Source organism: Meriones unguiculatus, chromosome 2 (genome assembly GCF_030254825.1).
Source record: "Meriones unguiculatus strain TT.TT164.6M chromosome 2, Bangor_MerUng_6.1, whole genome shotgun sequence".
Classification (NCBI taxonomy): domain Eukaryota; kingdom Metazoa; phylum Chordata; class Mammalia; order Rodentia; family Muridae; genus Meriones; species Meriones unguiculatus.
This window is the reverse complement of record NC_083350.1, coordinates 92298967-92321087: the sequence shown is the minus strand read 5'-3', so window position 1 is coordinate 92321087 and position 22121 is coordinate 92298967. Positions and strand designations below refer to the sequence as shown.

General features: G+C 37.6%; 1 protein-coding gene across 2 annotated transcripts in view; it reads right to left on the bottom strand.

The window, feature by feature from the left end:
* Positions 1 to 22121, bottom strand: part of Cry1 (cryptochrome circadian regulator 1) — a 55849-nt gene that overhangs the window by 20397 nt on the left and 13331 nt on the right. For both annotated transcript variants that reach the window (XM_021658569.2, XM_021658568.2), the window contains exon 2: positions 7183 to 7291. In XM_021658569.2, the coding sequence (XP_021514244.1) occupies positions 7183 to 7291 (109 nt within the window). The remainder of the gene's footprint in view (positions 1 to 7182; positions 7292 to 22121) is intronic.

Genomic DNA, 22121 nt, shown 5'->3' with positions numbered 1-22121 from the left:
ACTTGCGGTGGCTAATATGGGATGAACTGTTTTACTGAGAATGAGTATTTTATTTCTGACTATTACAATGTTGGCAGCAGAAAACTTGGAACCAGGAATAAAAACATTAACTATCAACTGACACCATATCTGTAGCTTACATCTTTTTATAGTAACTATAAATAAGAAATCTATGGCTTAAGAGAATTACATTATTTTCTCACGTAGTCAAGTTTTGTTGAATTCCAAAATCTATCCTGATTTACTTCAAAAAGGGAAAGAAATCCTATAATTTTACTACTATTTAACTATATGATACTACACTGTAACACACCAGAGGTGTTCCCAATGGTACCTTCTAAAGTCATATATTTCGCAGCTAATTACCGTGCACTTATTATTAGTAGTAGCACATGTGTACATGTGCTCATGTGAGTGGGTACCATGGAATCTAGAAGAAGGTGTCAGATCCCTGGGAGCTAGAGTTACAGACCATTGTGAGCTGTCTGATGTGGGTACTGGGATCTGAACTCAGGTCTTCTAGAAGAGCAGCAAGCTCTCTTTTAACTGCTGGGCCATCTCTCTAGCCCAGCAGATATATTTAAAGCATATTTGGACATTTATTCTATTTTGTCCTAGAAATGAATCCTTGAGAAACAACTGATGGATTAAAAAGAAGCACATTTAAAGTTTTGATAGATGGACGCAGTTTCAGCTGTTTTGATTTACACTCCCATCAGCACCAACCTAGAGTGACTGCCAGCTGCATATTATCTTCTCAAGATGGCTGCAAAACTACTAACAGAAAAATAAAGCATTTAAAAGATTTTCCTTCCTTGAAGATCTTGAATGTAACAACAATTAATAGCTGTTTACCTTCAAGCAAAACTGAGGATAGAAAAAGAATTCTTTATTTTGCTGCCTTTTTTGTATCTTAGTACAAAACATGCTACTTTTGAAATGTAACAACAAAATGTAAATGAGGGTAGAAAACACTGCGCATACATTGTGTTTGTTCCATGGCAAGATATACAGACTAGTAGTGAAACCACTCGATTTAAAGTTGAGACTCCTACAGTGAAAAGACTGCTCACTTTGCTAAGCACACTGTTAACAGTCGTGTAGCCTGCATCATGATCAGTGAGCAGAGCGCAGACAGCACACAGTGACCCCTGAGCATCACGGCTCCCACATGCGCACTGCTGTGCCTCGCAGCCAATGTCCTCTTGCTTCTGTTCTACTCAACTGTGTGGTTACTTAGAGTTCCTTGTATTTTAATGACAACAACCCTTTATTGTCTAACTCTTGAAAACCTTTTGCCTAATGAGCATCCTGGAGTTCTATGGGTTTTTTTTGTTTTTTTTTAAGAAATAATACTTTAGATGGCACTTGAAGTGACTCAATAAATAATGCTCCCTGCTATTTTTGCTTTTTGAGTTCAGGCATGTAAGTCAGAGAACTAAAGGTAAAAATATAAAAAGCATTATTAGTAGAGCTAAATTGAGGAACATATTACTAAGTTGTAAGGACAAGCTGATAGTTCATTATTAAACTGAATGGTAGTAGTACTTAACATTACCTACTCTGTCAATCATAAGGAGCATCTCCTTGCACTGTGGGCTGTCACTCTAAAACAGTACGCAGAATAAAATGTATGTGGAGGAGAAAAGGAACTGTTTGAGCCTACTCACTAGTTCTTTCTCCTAAACTCATTAATACATCATTCATTTCTTTCCTGGGAATGAATTAGTGAACATCTCTCTATAAGGAAAACTGAAACTCCAGGGAGAAGAATATTCCCTTACCATTAAATGTACTAATCCACACACCAAATACTTCTAGGAAGCTCTTTCTCCAACATATCCTTGCAATGAACAAACAGCAATGGCTACTGACAAAGCCTAATGTCATGCCACCTCACAAAAGAGACATGCTGACCGCGTCCCTCTCAAGTCACAATGCAGGAAAGAAGGGTGTCAGAGCAAAGGTACAAATACACTGACGCCTGCACTGGTGTTTTGTTTCACTCACCTCTAATCCTTTGCTGTTTCCTTTCTTCTACTTCACAATTGGCTTCAAAATTATTTCTCTGATTCCTTCCTTTCTATACTAATACTGAAAAGTAATAGCTTTCTGCTGAGCACTGCTGGAGGTGAGTTATATATATGTGGTATTTTCTCTCTTTTTAAAAAAATTTATATTTAATTTTATTTTATTGTGCATTGGTGTGAGGGTGTCAGACCACCTGGAACTGGAAGTATATGTGGGAGCTGGGAGTTGAACCTGGGTCCTTTGGAAGTGCAGACAGTGCTCTTCACCACTGAGCCACCTCTCCAGCCCCTGGTATTTTCTCTTGCTACTTATTTTTAATTCTGTTGAAGTCAGAGGGTGAAATTTGTAAAACTTATTTGTTTTCAGTTTCCTGACATCTATTTTATGCATGAGTGTGGTCCGTTTTGGTTAGTATTTTCTGTGCAAATTAGAAATACAAGTCTATTATTGAGCTGGAAAAAAAAACAACCATATACATAAAATTAAATAATTGTTTTAAATAAAGAATCCAGTGTAAAAGTGAGAAGAAAGAGAAAAGGATCTGGGGGTTGGTGGGTGACAGGAACTTCACAAGAAGATCAACAGAGCCAACTAATCAGGACCTAGAGGAACTTGCTGGGACTGAAACACCAACCAAGGACCATGTACGCACTGGACCTAGGTCCCATACAAAGTTATTGCAGCTGGGAAGCTTAGGCCTCATGTGGGTCCTCTAGCAAAGGAAGTGGTGACTGCACTGAACACGGACTCACTTGCCAGCTTTTTAAACACTTTCCCCTGGTAGGATGGCCTTCCCAGACACGGGGGAGAAGACCTGATGCAACCTGAAGAGCTGGCCTGGATGGTAAAGGGAGCTCCCCTTTTTACAGGAAAAGGGGAGGGGAAGGAAGAAGGAAGGGGCTGACTGGAAGGGGAGGAGGGATGGGGCTACAACAAGGATGTTAAGTAAATTTTAAAAATTAAAGTGAATAAGTAAAAAAGAATATATTCATGCAATAAAATTAATGAATAAAAGACTGTGATTTAAAAGATAAAAAAATAAATATCATAAGAATCTGCAAAAAAAAAAAAAAAAGAAATGCAATTTTTGTAATTACTGGAGTTCCTATTCTACAAATACCGGTTACATCAACCTGACAGACAATAGAGTAAATAAACCCAAAGGAGCTTTTCATAACTGGCAGTTTAATAAAGACGTTTTTATATAGCTGAAGGAAAAGCCAGAATACATAAAGGCTCTCTCTATGTGTGTGTATTCATGTACCTATATTATATTAACTGAGAAATGTTATTTATTTAGTATGGGTAGGACAGCATGTGCCTCAATGCCTATGTAGCGGTCAGAAGACAACTTGCAGAAGTCAGTTTTCTCCTTTAACCATGTAGGTCCAGAGACCAAACTCAAGTTGTCAGATCTGGTAACAAATGGCTTTCCCTGCTAAGCCATCTCACTGATTCTGTGTAAGGTAGCTTGATACAATAAAATGCTATTCTACCCAGAAGAAATTTTTTTAAATGTATTTAAATTTATTTATTTATACTTTTCCAAACTTTATTCCCACGCTTCTTCAGCTTAGTTTGCTGCAAAGAATGAATTGTGTATAAGCAAAAACTGAAAAGAGCTGCAGTGTCCAGGAGGTTTGGACTTTATCAGATCCATAAACAAAAGAATTTTAAAAAGCAGTCATGAGATAAAATAGTAGCTCCTGTAACTTCTGCAAGTGTCACCTTTTTCAGAAGTTGCCTCAGTTCAGTTTGCCTCATTTTTAGAAGCCTCATTTTATTATTTTTTTTTTCAATGCAGTTTATTCAGGAACATTGAACAATCCTCGGACCCCGGGGAAAGCCAGCCCACAGCTTAAATAGCCTCTGGGTAGCCAACCCAGGCGTGCCACGGGGGCAATGCAGATAGGTCCACATACATGGAAGCAAGCCAGATCCTCGGCCTTAGCCAAATGTGGAGTTGTTCGTGACAGAGAGCACTCACCATCGGGAAGGTGGAAGGCGGAAACCAGCTCCATCTTTAAGGCATAGCATTCCGCAGCTCTCTACAGTTCCCCCTTTTTGTTTTAGACGCATCAGGCAAGAGTAGAGGTCTGATCTCTGATATTAGAAATAAATTGGGACTTTGTACTGATGTTCATTTAGGTGTCATCCACCCAAAGAGCATCAGACCAGTCCTTTGCCTACATGTTTCACAATGCATGCAGTGTCCTCAAAGGCCAGCAGAGGGCACTAGATCTCCTGGAACTAGAGTTACAGATGATTATGATCTGCTATGTGGGTTCCAGATACCAAATTCAGGTCCTCAGGAGGAGCAGCTAAGTGTTTAGCCAATGAGCCCTCTGTCTAGTCCCAGTGCTGTCGGGGGGTTGGTCTGGTGCTGCGGTGTATTCAAATGTTAAATACCGGCAGGCCTCCTCCCCACCCAAAATCTGGTTGCTATCCAGACATGTTGTATAAACTTTGATTCTCAATGTTCTCTGATTGGTTAAAATAAAGAAAGGAGTCTATAGCTGAACAGAATAGAGGTAGGGAGAGCTTCAGTGCCTGGGCTGGAGGTCTCAGGTAGGGACCATGAGGCTAGGAAAGAGGAAGAGAGGGAGGAAGAAGAGGGAGAAAGAGGATGTGGTCTGATGGAGCAGATCCAGCCTAGATAGGATCACTTAATAGAAAGTAACTTGGGAAATAGCCAGTCTATCTTAGAAATTTAAGCGGTACCTGCTCAGTAACTGTGCCAAAGTTGTTTAAATAAATCGTTAGATCTTTGTCTCAATTTTTGTGGGGGCTAGCCAGGTCACAGAATAACCCTCTAAAGTTTAATAAAATTCAAGAATACAGTACAGAAAATCCAACACAACACACAAAAAAATTGCTAGACTGGGAAAAAGTTTCTTTACAAACAAAATGAAAAGCTTGTTATTTGTAATAACTAAAATCTTAGCAGAAAAATCTTAAAATAAATCTTTAAAAATATCTTAAAATCTTAAGAATTCTATTGTAGTGAAAAGTATCTGCTAGCTAAGTATTAAACACTTCTTTATACTAGGAAAAAAAAAGAGTTAAGCAATACTGCTTTGTTTCTCAGCCCTGGAGACTTTCTCGCTCAGGCAAAGGAATGTCTCTTGCATTAGACATATCACTGCTATTTTTGCTGAGCATGGTGGCACAAGCCTTTACTCCCAGCACTGGGGAGGCAAGAACAAGATGACTTCTGAGTTCAAGGCCAGCCTAGTGGACTGAACAAGTCCCAGGACAGCCAGGCTACATATAAAAAAAAACAAAAACCTATCTTGGTGGGGTAGGACTGGAGAGGAGGGATTCCATTTTTTTTTTTACCAGATTAAAACAAAAGGCAATTTAAAAATATGAATCAAATAGCTGCAACATAAGATATACAGTTAAGAAGCTTACAGGTAATCAGCAGGAAGAGAAGAATGTAAAAGGACAGTCAGGAAAATCAGCTTCTGAGACACTGTATGATCTTGGACAATTCTTGTAAGTTCCCTTAGACCAAGTTTTCCATCTGAGACGTTTTTATTATAGTAAGACCAAGAGATCAGTAAGACTATTAAATTAAGTCAAAACAAACCCAAACTCTCCAATGCTATAATTTTATATTAATGGTAAAATGTCAATCTGGGTAGCCCCTGTCTTAGTGTCTTTTCCTCAGCTATGATAAAATACCCTGACATAAGCGACTTCAGGGAGAAAGGGCTTACTGTGATTCAGTCCTACAGCACGATCCCTTGAGACAATTTCATCACATTACATCCTCAATCAGGATGAACCATGCTGCTTCTCAGCTCCCCTTCTTTATTCTCAGTCCAGGATCTCAGCCAGGGAATGGAGCCACCACAGTAGATGGGTTTTCCCACCTCAATTAATACAGTCAAGACAAACCCTGACAGTCATGTTCAGGGGCCTGTCTTCCAAGTAATTCTAAAAAATCATCAAGTTGACAACCAAGACTAACCATCACTGGTCTCTTCAAAAAAAGTAGCCCAGGGGGTCCTGCAGAGACTGATGGAGGCCAGGCATGGAGAGGACCTAGACCCCCTGCTCAGATGTGGCCGATTGCCAGCTCAGTCTCTATGTAGATCTCTGAGTGAGGGGAGTAGGGGCTGCCTCTAGCATGAATTCAGTTGATTGTTCTTTTCATCACTCACCCCTGATGATACAGCCTTGCCAAGCCACAAAGGAAGAGGATCCAGGCAGTCCTGATGAGATTTAACAAGCTACGGGCAGATGGCAATAGTGGAGAACTCCCCCTTTCAGTGGACTAGGGGAAGAGATTGGGGGTTAAGAGAGAGGTAGGGTAGGACTAGAGAGAGTTGAGGGAGGGGGCTTCAATCAGGACATATAATGAATAAATTGTGAAGAAAAAAATTTAAAAAAGTATCTCACAAGGAACATAAATGTGGACAAGGATGTTCACTGGCAATACCTGCATTAGCAGGAGGCCTAAGGGAAGAATAACCAAACATTTAGTAGAAAACCAGCAAAACAAACTGTCAGCTGGGCTTGGTGGCTCACACCTGCTGTCCCAGCAGGGAGGCGGAGGCAGGAGGATCTCTGTGAGTTCAAGGCAAGCCAGGTCTACAAAGCGAGTCCAGGACAGCAAGGTTACCCAGAAAAATGCTGTCTTAAAAAACAAAACCAAACCAAACCGTATAGATGTTATTCCTATACAATTATAAAGGTCAATACTATAGAGCCATATAAAAGACTCAGGAAATAATATGAAATGATCTCCAACATGTGAATAAAGCATGGAATGGACGGTTGTATAGAATTCTCATTAAACTGTTAAAGCAGAGAACAATTAACACAGACACAGACACACAGGATATCTGAACATGCAAATCCTTGTTCATACAAAGGATATTTCTATTTGCACACATAAGAAATGTAAATAGTTGCTCACTCTGCAGACCAGGCTGCCCTTGAACTCAGAGATCTGTCTACCTCTGCCTCCTGAGTGCTAATATTAAGGATGTACACCACCACTGCCTGATCAAATTTTTAATTTAAAAACACTATTTCCTATGTTTATTTAAAAAATATGCTATTATTTTTACCATGCATGTTTATTTATTTACCAATTATTTTCTCCAGCAAAAATAATTTGCATATATATTTTTTAATTACCTTGAAAAGCCTGGGAAATACATCAGCTGGCTGTCCACGAATTACAAACAGACGAGAATTTAATTTTCGCAGATTGGCATCAAGATCCTCAAGACACTGAAGCAAAAACCTAGAGAGAACAGATTATAACTCTTAAAAACATATATTTAAAAGGTATAAAATCTGTAACATTAGATTATTCTACAAGCGAAAAATGTCAACTCGTCCTCCTATTTACCAGTAACTTAGCATTTTCAGAGTTCCAGGATAGCCAGGGCTTCACAGAGAAATCCTATCTTGGGAAAAAATTAAAATGTGGCTCCTTTCTGTAATGACAGTGCTAATAGTTAAAAGAGGTTTTTTTTTTAATTACATCACAATCTCCAATATTTTAAGCAAGTTCTGAATTAAATCAACTTTCATAAATAAACTAGTAAAAATTAACTTGTAAACATAACAATTATGAAAACAAATATCAAAGCAAGTGAACTACTTTCATTGTTCAAACCTGATAAAATGAAAAAAATTAATAAAAAAGCCATTTTGAAAAATCTAAAATATCTTTTATTGGATAAAATGGAAATGTCCTACTTGGAAACTCTGGACCCCTGAGTAATTTAAGAATCTGGGGTGTGGTAATGGTGCTATGCAGCAGTAATCAGAGCACTTGAGAGATGGCCACAGGGCCACAAATTCAAGGTCAGCTCAATTATGTACCAAAGTTTGAGACCCTGATTCAGAAAACAAAACAAGCAAACAAACAAACATGAATGAGTACTTTTCTAGAGAATACTGCAATCACCTAAGTGAGAGAAACCATATATTCTTTTTTAAATCTAATAAAGTTTCTAATACAAGAAAAGGTTCAAATAGATCCTAAGTCATATGGCATTAATTTTTGACTAAAGAGAATACTGAACTAATTGAGTTTCATGGAGTGGGTGAGACTACACGGACTTTTTCAATGAGGTAAGCAGACATGAGATTTACATATGACAGACATCTGGGAAAGTTCTGGAACGGTGGAGAAGATGCTTACTGTGCACAGTCTATTGTGAGGAAACAGCATTCCTCAAGAACACCCAAAAGGGGTGCCTACTCTGGAACGTGTAGTCTCGAGTCTGTCTAGTTAATTCCATTTCAGCGGGCAGATCTCAATTTGTCTCTACTTTGTTTCTTCTATGTTTTTTAGGTTAAAGTTTCTTATTCATTTGCCTTTCTCACAAGCTACATCCTCACTGAGAAGTAACTGTGATATGAACTCTTAACTACTGAGCCATGTCTCCAGGTTAGCCCTCCCAAAAGTATATTTAAGCTATCTTAGATGTAATGAAGATCAAAGAATTTTTTTGATAAAAGAAATGGGATGAACTAGTTTGCTTAAATTAGAAGCAGCACAAAGCTCAAATGTTCTGTAGAGGTAATTCAACACAGATAATCTCTAAATCTTTGCTTATCACTAAGTCCATGTTTTCTATTGAAACTGGCAATAAGAGTTCTTCATACTGAACTTAGTGGTGGAAACATGTCTGTAAGAGTTAAGGTGAGAAAAGAAAAAAATGCCCAAAGGATATAATTAATTTATAAGAAAAACCAAGTCTAGATTAACAACACAGATGAATTCATATTCACACACCCACAAGAACACATACACATAACATATAACAAACACAGAAAAATACATGCATATTTCTTTGGCATATGCATAAACTGCATGTATCAGTTCATGTAGAGATTTGTGTAAGGAAATAAATGTAAAGTTACTTAGCAAGGTACTTACTCTATATGTCCTTGAAAAATGGAGTTTGAAGTAGAGATTAAAATGTGCTAATTTTAGCTTCATAAAAAAAACTCTCAGAATTGACAACCAGCACACATCCCTTCAACAGAGAAAGGGTGGGACCCTACCCCCTGCACCTGGCTTACAACCTTTAAAGAGCAACAGGCAATTTCATGTTTCTTAGCAACCCCTGCACAGATGTGCATAATCTTATCAAGCCTATCAGTGAGTATTCACTGATCAACTGTGAAAAATATTGAATTTCCTTGTCTATAAAACAGAAGTATTACAGGACTCACATCACAGATATTTCTGTGTGAGCTGAATAAATTAACATTATGTAAGGCTCATAGAACAGGGTGAGCACTATTACGTGTTATTTAATACTTTCTACTCTCCTCCTTGCTACTGATTTCTATTTTTACTACAATAATTCTAGTTTTATCTCTTGCTTGTATTTACTGCAGTGTCTAAAAATAGATCACCTCCTAGCAATCTCTGTCACCATAATCCATTTCAGTACACATATCAAATCTTTGTGAGGCACACGTTCTTGTGCAAAGGTCTTCAAGACTCATCCCTTATATGGTAAGGAGCAAAGTGTGTTCTCAGCTACCATCCAATGGTTCCAGGGTTCATTTTCTACCCCACTCCCGACCTACTGCTCCCACTAAACCAAGCTACTACTCTTTATACACATCCATTCTCTTGGGACATGAGATATATCCTTTCCTCAGTCTAAAATAAATTCGCCAATTCCTATCTCTTACTAAATGTTAAGTCTTAGAGTTGAAGGTACCTTCTCTATTCTCTCAACTTTCAAGGGAGAATATATTGAATCGTAGGGAAATTTCAAAGTGTTCCTTCTACCACACAGACCTGCATGAAAACATGTACATGTGTGTGAGTGTTTGCATGCCTGACACACCATGCCCTTCTGTTGATTTCATATAAAGTACTTATGTCTGATTCTTAATTGCATGGCTTTCTTAACCTATGTTTTAGTTTCTACATCTGGCAAATGTCATCAAGACATGTCTTGCATAGCCTATTGAAAAGGCTTGAAAGGTAATGTGCTAGTAGGCTTTTTTATTTTTTTATTTTTTATAATTCTTTATTAATTACACTTTATTCACTTTGTATCCCCTCTGTGGTTCCCTCCCTCCTCCCCTCCCAATCCCTTCCTTCCTCTGCCCTCTGAATGCATGCCCCTCCCCAAGTCCACTGATAGGGGAGGACTTCTTTTTCTTCCTTCTGATCCTAGTCAATTAGGTCTCATCAGGAGTGGCTGCATTGTCTTCTTCTGTGGCCTGGTAATGCTGCTTCCCCCTCAGGGGGAGGTAATTAAAGAGCAGGACAATCAGTTCATGTCAGAGATAGTCCCTGTTCCTATTACAATGGAACCCACTTGGATACTGAACTGCCATGGGCTACATCTGTGCAGGGGTCTCAGGTTATCTCCATGCATAGTCCTTGGTTTGAGTATCAGTCTCAGGAAAGACCCCTGTGCTCAGATTTTTTTGCATAGCTTTTGAGAGGATCAGAAGTAGCACATGGCTAATATCCATCTAACAGAAGTTATCATTACTTTCCCTTCAGAATGATTTCTATTCTGGGAGGTGCACACTTAAATCCTGATACTCGAGATGTGGAGCAGGAGGATCCCAAGTTCAAGGGCTACATAGGCAGACCCATCTGACTCATGTTAAAGAAAAATATAGAAAAGAAGGGTAATATCTGTTTCTGAAATCAAAACCCCATGTGCTTGTATATGTAAATACTTGGGTACAACAATAGGAAAGAATGAATTAGTTGGATGCCCAGCTGACTAATTCTCATCAAATGTGCACCTTCATCTGAATGTCACAGTGAGCCAAGGTTTTATCTTCTCCAGTGACAAGACCAATGCTGATATAAATATCTATTTAAAAGGTACAGTACAATAAAAAAATCAAAATTGACTAATCTTAAAGCCTGTAATTCTGTGATGGTACTACAGAAAAAGAAACCTACAACAGTACAGCTTCCAAGTATCAAGTCACTGATGAGTGACATTTCTTTTTCGTGATAAATAAAAACTATTATTAAAAAATTATATAAAATCTAACCCTTTGTCCTTTGCCCTCAGCTTACAATGGGATCACTCAGAGTTCAGACTATGTGTTCAAAGAACACATCATTTCAACATTTATATATTATAAAGATATGTGCCTTAAAACAGCATTCAACTCTGAACAGACAAATTTGGCATGTACTGTATAGTCACATACTCCCATTTGAAGGTTTGACTAATAAAGCAGTAGACTGGTTTTTAAATAGGCCAAACTGTAGTAAAACCCACTATGATCCTTTACTGTAATGAAGCACAATTATAATACTGAACAGACTACTCTGAAATGAAGAGACATTAATGCAAGTCCTCATTTTAAATATTTTAAGGAATTTTCTTCTAGAAATTACTACTTTTTACTACTATAAAAACGTACATGTAGTAACTTCCTTACACCACTTCCAAAAGATGATTTCAACATGAATCAACAGAAATAGTTTCTAAAGTAGGTCATCACTGTAGCAACCACTGGGTGGTTTAGCATACTCCCATCACAATGACCTACTTTCTAGTCTGTGCTAGAATAGCTTATATAACTAGTATTTCTAGTTCTACCTATAAAACAGTCTGAAAAAGGCAATGGCAAAATACAACATAATCCCATTGCTACTGAAAACAAGGCATTATGAATTCACATAATAAAGCACACCAGAATAAAGCCATCTGTTCTATGTTGTCGTTTCTATATTATGTCTTATACAGTCATCAATGGAAACTACTCTCAGCATTTTTAAACCCTAACCATACACTGTTGACCCTAGAGAACTAATTTAAAGAATACAAACTAAAATCATTAAAACCACATGAAGAATGCCTCCCTCTATTCTCTACATATGCAATGAAAGTTAAATTGAAAAAAATCTGGATCTACTAGCCTAAATACAAAATGGAGATTCTCAACCATATCCCAAAGTATTTTATTAGAGATTTTAAAATTATAAATACCAACTGGTGTCTCTAAGTATAGAATAAGGTTTTTCTATGCCCCACTTTTTACTTCTTTTTTTTTTCCATAATTTTATTTTTCTCATTAGTTACATTTTGTTAATTCTGTATCCCAGCTGTATCCCTCATTCCCTCCCCAGTCCCTCCCTCCCTCCCTCATCTCCTCCCTGCCCCTTTCCAAGTCCACTAATAGGGGAGGACCTCCTCCCCTTTCATATGACTCCCTTTTGTCAGGTATTTTCAGGACTGGCTGCAAAGTCCTCCTCTGTGGCCTAACAGGACTGCTCCTCCCTTGGGAGGTGGGGAGGCCAAAGAGCCAGTCATTGAGTTCCTGTTAGAAATAGTCCTTGTTCCCCTTACTATGGGAAACCAATTGATTACTGAGCTATCACGGGTCACATCTGAGCAGAGGTTCTAGGTTTTATCCTCTCATAGTCTTTGGTTGAGTGTCCATCTCAGAAAAGACCCTGTGCCCAGATACGTTTGGTCCTTGTGGAGCTCCTATCCTTTCCCCATCAAACTCCCCTTCTTTCATATGATTCCCTGCATTCTGCCGAAGGTTTGGTTGTGAGTCTTAGTATCTATTTCTATTTTGGAGCACTGCTAGGTAGAGTCTTTCCATTGCTGGTGGGAATGTAATCTGGTACAACCACTTTGGAAGTCAATCTGGCGCTTTCTCAGACAATTAGGAATAGCGCTTCCTCAAGACCCAGCTATACCACTGCTAGGCATATACCCAAAATTTGCTCAAGTACACAATAAGGACATTTGCTCAACCATGCTTGTAGCAGCTTTATTTGTAATAGCCAGAACCCTGGAAACAACCCAGATGTCCATCAACGGAGGAATGGATACAGAAATTGTGGTATTTTTACACAATGGAATACTACTCAGCAATCAAAAAGGAGGAAATCATGAAATTTGCAGGCAAATGGTGGGATCTAGAAAAGATCATTCTGAGTGAAGTATCCCAGAAGGAGAAAGACAAACATGGAATATACTCGCTTATATAGACCTAAAAGATAGGATAAACATAATGAAATCTATACACCTAAAGAAAATAATCAAGAAAGCGGACACGGGGTATGATGATCTATCCTCATTTAGAAAGACAAATGGGATATGCACTTTTTACTTCTAACAAATTCTTAGTGCTTTCTTTTAGTTTGTCAACTGTGATTCATTTTCTCCACAGATAATACTTTAGCATTTAACACAGATGAAGTATACAGCATGGTAAATTCTGCACTTGTCAGGCTCAAAATTAAGAGCACAGATCCACAGACTCATCAGAACACAAAGTTATTTTTATAACAAATATTTTGCAATACTTTGTTTAAAAATCCTAAAACAAAATTTATAGATATCCCTCTCAAACCTTCTCCCAAAGAAACCAACAGATGTAGAACAGGGCTTCTGGTGTGGGTGGGTGCCCAGGCATGGCCCAAGGAGATGATGATGAGCACATTCTGACAGTAGAACACTTGCTCAGCATGCTCAAGGCTCTAGGTTCAACATCAAAAATTAAGAAATTAAAGAAGGGATACAAAGTAAATAACCTGTGATTAAAATAAAAAATAAAAATTAATAATAAATAAAAAATAAATAAAAAATAAAAATGTTCTATAAAAAAGAAATTAAAGAAGTAATAAAAACATTTAAAAAGGCCAGGCCTGGCAGTGCACACTTGTATTTTAGCAGTTGAGTATTCTAGGATACTGATACAGCAATATCTGAATTCAGTGCCCACCTGAAAACATAGTAAAACCTTGACTGAAAAAATAAATACATTACATAGTAATTTTAAAATCAAAAGCTGCAAAAACAGCAGATTGGTGTAGCTGTGTCACTGGTATCTCAAACAGGATGAGCACCACTATTTTTGGTGATGCAACTCCTGAAGCATTAAGCATGACTTACTAAAGTTCTGAAGCTTCCTACGATGTGCATAGGTAGTAAAACCCAGAAAATCTCAACATATATAAAACAGTATTTCAATACCCATGGTTTGATATACAATAAATCTAGACTTTCATTCAGAAGAAGAGAAACTTTGTGCTGGAATCTAAGTATAAGACAACACAATTACTGTCTGAAGCATCATGTAGGACACTAGGAAGTTCATTCTACTTCTGGCCTCTCTACACCAGTTCTCTAGCTTCCTTCAACCACTTTAACAACCAAAGTTGCTTCAGAAAAATTCTAAAATGCCTTCTAAGGAGTGATAACTAGCACTCACCAATTTACAAAACTGTGATGTTCTAATGTGCACAGAACTAGCAAAGGTACTTAAACATGTACTTGATATACAGAAACACATTACAACCTTCTATGATCAAAGACAACATGTGTCACATGAATGGGTAATACTGATACACTGTGAAAAATCAGAAGGGAGAAAACATTTCTTGGCTTTTCCTCCTTCTCTAAGCTAGCGAAGATACTAAAAATTCAAGAATATAGTCACAGTGGAGAAGAATCTTTTAGTATAAATATAGTTTAACAGAGGTGGAGAAAGAGAAGAATTACTGGGCACTAGCCTGCAATTTTTGACTAAGGCCAGATTTACCACTTTCCAATGCCCACATAAGCAGGACATATAGCAGGACTGCTATAAAAATCTACCTAATTAATCCCCAAACGAATTAATTACGTCATGAAAAGGATTTTTAAAGGCTTGACGCAATAGTGAATGGAGAAGCATGATAGGGAAGAAATAGTTGCTACATGTCTATTTTGCTAGGCACCAGTCATACAACTCCAAAAAAAAAAAAAAAAAACATAAAAAAACCCTAATAAAGTTGAGAACTCATCATGTACATTTTCCAAAGATCAGCTATGAAATGAAATACACATTTTAATTTGGGGCTAGTGAGATGGCTCAGTGGGTAGAAGCAATGGCCACCAAGCCTACGTACGGACCTGAGTTCAATCCCTGGGATCCACATGGGAAGGGAGAGAGTTGATTCCTGTAGTTATTCTCTGGTCTCCAAACACAGGCTACGTAGTGTATGCACGTGTATCTGTGCAACCCGTGTGTCCACGTACACATACACCCACACAAATAAGTATACAAATACTTAATATTTAGGGCTGGAAAGATGTCTCAGCAGTTAAAGGTTAAATTCACAACCAAAAAGAGTCATAGAATTTAATGATTATGACTTCAAATATGACTCCAAAGCTGTGCTCTCTGCGCTGTATAGAGCGTGCAATCGTATACTGAAGTGCCTAATTAGGTAGTGACATCTTGTCCTGACTCCATTTTGTAACAGTTACATCTGCCTTGGAAACACATTTGAGATTTCTATGACCTTCGGCCATAGTCCAGATATAACCAAAATAATTACTGTACACTAAACTAAAGAAGGTAAATGTCAAAAATAATTGCCATGTTATATCTGAAATATTACTATGCTCTACAAGGAATGAACATTTCAGGGTTACTTCTGACCCTTATCAAACTTATGATATCAATTATGTTTTTTTTTTGTTTGTTTGTTTAATGTTGAATCCCAGAGTTTAGGCACCAAGAGACTCTGAGGCATGAACCTGTTCTTGGTTGCTGGCTAATAAAGAACTTGTATGTTTTTAATTGGCTTAGTCAGCATGGTTGTTATTTCTCATATAAATTATTACAATAAAACGTTTCAGAAAAATTAATCTGACAGCTTTAAGGACAGAAAGATGACTAGGATAGTTTTGTTTTTCCCTCAAGGTGGAAGATAAATAGGCACTGTATCCATTTACTTTTCCTTGCTGTGACAAAATATGTGCAACAACTTATGAGAGGAAGGCTACATTTTGGCCCATAGCTCCACAGACCATGTGCATTTTACTTAAGTTAAAACATAATGGTAGGAAACATGAAGTGAAGCAAAATGATTCATCTCCTGGCAGCCAGGAGGCAGTAAGAATGAAGATACCTGTAAAACATCTGTCTTTTCAGGGCATTTCCTACCCCTACTCCATGATGTATGTCTTCCAACTACGCCACACTTAGCTTCTACCACTTCCCAATAATGCCATTAACTTACAAATCTCTCAATGGACTAACCCATTTATAAAAGTACATCATGGTCTAACTGCCTTTTAATAGTGTCAAAAGCCAAAGACCAACACCTCAGCCACGATGGACATGAGGTAAATAGAGTGGAGAATGTCAGTCATACAATGGAAACAAGCTACTTCCAGACTCCAGGTATTCTACAGGTAGTAGATTCTTCATTCATGCTCTGTTACAGATCTGCTGAGGTATTTCTACTCACAGAAGAAATCTGAATGTGTGTGTGTGTGTTGTGTGTGTGTGAGTGTTTGTGTGTGCGGGGGTAGGGAAGAATGATAGGTGTCAAAGACACTGAAGCAGGGAAGGCAATCAGAAAAAGCATCATGACTCAATCAAGAAAACTCATAAATGCTGAGAATGGTGAGTAAAGTGTTATTGAAAAAAAATCACTATAAGCATCATAGTTTTGAAAATAATGTGTATGTTCCTCAAGTTCTACCATTTCAAAATGTATTAAAATTCAAGGCCAAATGAAGTCTTTTACTAACCTTGTTTATAGTACATTGGATTAAGATACTCCAACAGAAATAGCTAATAAGCTCACAAACAACAGAACTGAACATTTCTCTGGGCTGCTCTAAAAGCAGGGTGCTAGAGTCAGCATTAGCCTGAGGATTTCTACAAAGCCCTGGGAAAGCTGAGCTCTATCCAGGTTAAGGAAGACAGAAAATAAAAGCCAAGTCTCATCAAAGTAAGGAAGCTAATAATAGAGTCTCCTTGTCTAGTCAGAGTTTCCAAAGGCTTCACTCCCAATTCAAATGTAAACATGACAAATATTAAGTCACAGAATAAGTCAGTGTAAAAGACTTCTTCCCAGTCTTGAAAAGACAAAATATTTACCCTTGAGTTGAGAGAGTAAACCAGCAAACTTGCAGTGGACAACAGAGGCACAATCAGAGTAAACCCTGATTAAAGAAAGCAAATATACCAGTGCTAAGTCAGCCATGTCAGTTACGATACACACTTGGAGGTGATGGGATAGACCACTGTAGTTTTTTTTTTTTTTTTAAGTTTTATTTTGTGTTTGTGAGTGTGTGTCTGCATGTATGCACATATACCATGTGCATGCCTGGTACCTGTGGGAACAAAAGAGGGCACTAGAACTCCTGCAAGTGGAATTACAGACAGTAGTGAACTCCTAGGTAAGCACTGGGAACTGAACTTGGGTCATCTGCAAGAGCTCTAAGTGCTCTTAACTACTGAGGAATCTCTCCAGTCCTAAGAAGAAAATGTAAAGCAGAGCATTGCATTTAAAGTAGTGCCAGGTTCGTAGTAATCTGAGATAGCTAACATGTATCTATGCATGTCTGTGCCCCTCCAACAGGAATAAAATACATATAACTCCCAGCTCCCTCTCACGCCCCAAAACACACACACACAAATAACAAATTCTTTCAGAATCTTTACTTCAATATATGTTACAAAGAAATTCCATGAAAAGTTCCACCAAAAATCAATCACAAAACAGAGAAAAATAACTTGAGTTGCAAATTGAGAAATCTGAAAGTAATTGAGAACTCGTGAAAGGTACTAATTCACAGAACACATGAATCTTAAGCAAGGTAGTAAAAAGAACGATGTAGGCAGGTTGTTTGGGTAAGGGAAGAGTTGGAAGAAGTGAAAAAACAAAGAACAGAAAACAAAGTGATATACAGAGGGGAGTGTGAGGCCATGGAGATAGTGATTTAGAAAATGCCTAGATCTGAAAATTCGTGAAGATACACCTAAAATTTATTGAATGCAACTTAAGTGGTACTGTATTAGTCAATTTTGCCTTACTACATCCAAATGCCCAAGACAACTTCATAAAAAGCAGCAGTGTATTTAGATCATAATTTTAGAGGCTGCAGTGTAGACTGGATAACCCCAATGGTCTGGACCTCTGTGTTATGCACAATGGTGGGGCTGTAGAGGGAAGTGAGTCACATATGTAGCTGGGAAGCAGAAAGAATGGAAAGGATGGGTGTGGACCTACTATCCCCTTTGAGAGCACACTATTAATGGCCAGAGGACTTCCTATGAGACACTACCTCCCCTAAGGTTTCACCACTTCACAACAGCACCGAGTCTTCTTCAGTCATGGAACTTTGGGGAACATACAATGTCTAAACCACAATAGGAGCTTAGAACTAAGTGTGTATCAGCTTAAATACTTACTAGAAAAGAAGACTTTAAAATAAGTTAGAAAAACAGCAGGAACTCCTAAAAAAGTAGAAAAGGGAAATTATAAAGATGTGAAAACAGAACATAAATTCATAAGAGAAAAAAAGGTCAAAGTTATCACAATGAAGAAAGTAATTTAAGCAGAAATATAAAAGTAATATTAAAAAGTATGGTAGCTCATGCCTACAGCTGAGTCAGGACAGTTAAAATGAGTTTGAAGCCAACTTGGGATTTAGAGTGAGACCCTGTCTCAAAAAACCAAAATAAAGTAAAATAAAACTAAACAAAGTAATATAAACTTCTGGTAAGAGTAGTTAAGAAAATAAGAGAAGGCAAAATAAGCAATATTAAGAGGAAAAAGGCATATTCTCAGATACTGATGGCTTTAAATTAGAAGACAGTATCAAGAAATTTTATGCAAATAAATTAAAACTTAAGGGGCTGTGGGAAACGGCTTACTCAGCAGTCTGATAACAGGTATCCATGTAAAAGTTTGGCACAGTGCTATGTACCTGTAACCCCAGTGCTGTAGAGGCAGAGACAAGAGGATCCCTGGGTTTTGCTAATTATCTTGTCTTTTTGAATTGGTAAGCTTCAGGTTCAGTGAGAGACCCTGTCTCAGAAAATAAAAGGAAAACAATTTGAAAATACACTCAACCTCTGGCCTCCATATGCGCTTGTACATATATGACATACACATAAACACAGACTTCAGTGCAAAAAAAAAAAAAAAACCACATTAAAGGATCCTAATAGTATAAGAAAATTAAGTCAGGGTGGTGGTGGTGGCACACACTGAGGCAAGAGAACTGTTGAGACCCTGGAGCAGCCAGGATTACACCGCCAAGCAAACAACAAAGGATCAAAGCTGGCATATGATCTCACTACTCAGAAGGTAGAGACAGAGGACCAGGAGCCCAAGGTTAGGGGGGCCTGCATAAGACTGTCTCAAAAAACAAAACAAAACAAAACAAAACAAAAACAAAGCAAAAAACAAAACAAGAAAAAAAAGAGGTAAGGGCTTGTGGGAGCAAAGATCAATAGTTAAAAAGTTAGAAAGAATCACAGCTTTAGAGACAAATTTCTATTAAACATTCAAGAACGGATAATTTTTCAGAGGTTCTTGTTTCATGCACAGGACAGATCAAAAACTAAAATTTCCTTATTTTTCTCTGATCTTTAAAAAGAGGACAACACAGCTATTTATAATCTGGAAATCATATTCCTTGTCTAATTTTAGACACTCCTGTGCTGTGACTCCACAAAGTCAGGTTAAATCAAATGTAATATATACTTTTAGGCTTTAGAGGACTTACATATAACTAAATAGCTTCTGCTTAACATGTTCTTAAAAACATGCTGCCCTAGATCTAAGTCTGATGCTGTCCGTAATCTAACTCTCTTACTTGAAATTGCTGGCCTTCAGATTAATGATAATAAGTTCTACTTTAAAACACTTTATAACAGCATACATTAACTATTCAGATGTGATGAAGAGTTGATGAATGGCCAAGATCTTTCTCATACACATATTACTACAAAGAGTGACAGCCACGTAATCCAATTATCCATTCATCATCTACCAAAAACACACTGAGAGATGACTCTGTATCCCTGGCAATAGACAAACCACCACCACAACAAAAGCATGGCTAGTGTCACAAAGTTTGCATGTTAGAAAGTGTCTATTACTATCAGACAGGAATCTCTTTACATAGACAAAATCATACTTTGATGTAAGTACTTCTTAAATTCCCAGTAATGGAAAACTGAGGCATGTAAAAGCTGGGAAAATTTCCTACATTAAAGTGGCAAAGTCAGAATATTAAATCCTGTCTTCTTGGTGTACATTCCAACCTCTTAAAGCACTACGGTATATCCTAACGGTTATGACTTCCATAGAGAAGACAAAAACAGAGTAAGGCGATATAGAGATGGGGGTTATAACTTTATACAGTATGTTACACAGTTTTCATCATGTGCTAAATACCAGAAGTAAATAAATTCATTAAAGGAAAAACTTTCTTTGGGCTCACAGATTTGAAGGATTCATTCAATGATCAATAGAGCCTGTTGCTTTTGTTGCTGTAGTTTGGTACAGCAACACACCATGCCAGAAGTGTGAGGCTGGAAAGAAACTGCTTTCTCAATGATTCAGGAAGAGACCAGAAGAACATAGTCCTCTTTGAAGGCCTATCTCAAACAATTCCCTCTGGACTCCAAACTCTTAAAGATGTCCTCAACTCCCACAGGACTTGGCTGAGACAAAATCTTTTACATAAGAAGGGCCTTTGCGGCACATTCTAGATACAGCTGACCCATAGATTTACTGATGATATGCCATTGACCATTCAGACACCTGCTTTAGAAGGTGACTTCAGACTATCTCCTCCCAAATATTCCTTTCTCAGCATTTCCTCCACTCTTCCTTCAATTACTCAGGCAAAGCTTCACTTGTTGCAATATGATAGATAGGCTGTGTTGCAGTAGCCACCAAATCATGATTTTTTAGCTTGCTTATATTGTAGCTCCAATACCCTCTAAATAGCAGCTTTATCATCCCAGGTGCTTTCATCTACTGGGCTCTACAATTTTGATTCAAGGGGCTTCCTTCACAGCAGGGAAAGAACCAGAGAAGCACATAGGGGACTTCACACTGCTTCAGCAAAGCAGTTCCTCACACAATTCATTGTCCATGTGCAGCAGCACAGCCTGGATGGATTGCAGAGAAGGCTGAGAAGTGAGTAGAGTTAGAAAGACAAACTGGACAATGGTGAGCACCATCTAAGCATCCTTGACTTCTCTTTCTTCCAAGCCCTACACTTAAAACTATGGCAAATCTTATCAGTTTACCTTTAAAATACAACTGCTGCTCTTACAGAACACAACAGATAGAGTAAATCATTCTTTGGTTCTCATTTCTAGAGACTTGGATATCCAACAGTGAGAGCAGGGACATACCTGGTCAGTGAAATGGCAATGGGCTAGCAAGCACATGGGAAGATAGAAGAATTGGACAGAACTTACACTTTTATCAGGAATCAACTCTTGAGATAGATTACTATGAAAGAAAGCCTTAATTAATTCATGAGGAAGATAACCACAAGACCTAATCACTTCTTAAAGTTCTAGTTACTACTATTACAAAGTCAATTAAATTTCAGTAAGAACATTGGTAGAAAACACTCAAACCATAGTCTTCATATATGCAAACCATTACACCTAGGATGAACAAAAACCAAATGGAGTCAATGTATTCCAAGGTCTTTGTGTTGTTAGTGTAGTAAAAGTATTATTTATATTGGCTTTGAGAGGCCAGTTATGTTTGTTGTTTTTAGGTACCCACCAGAAGAATACTAAAATAAATTCTAATAATTACAAAATGAAGGAAAATAGTATAATAAAGTTTTTTATCAGAGAAATACAAATCAAAATTACAATGAAATATTATCTTTTCCTAACTAAAGTCACTATTATCAAAAAGAAAAAAATAAGGAATTCTGTAAAGGAAAAGGAAGAAGGGAACTTTTATGGATTAAGACAATATAGACATCCCATCAAGTGAAATAATACAGATATACTGACATAGTATGTGGGAGCTAAAGAAACTGGTTTCATATAAGTATAGACTAGAACAAAGACTCCCAGAAGTTACGAAGGAAAATGGAAGAGGGGATAGAGCAAGACTAGAAAACAGGTATCAAAGAATAGTTGCATAGAAGGAACAGCCCTAGCTGGGTGTCTATAGCTTATAATAATTATTATATAGTTCATAAAGACCAAAGGGGAAGAATATAAAGGTTTTCAACGTAAAGAAATAAAAGATGCTGAAAGTGATAACAGTTACTGTGATTTGATCATTACATACTGTATGCATGTACAGTGATCAGGGACTA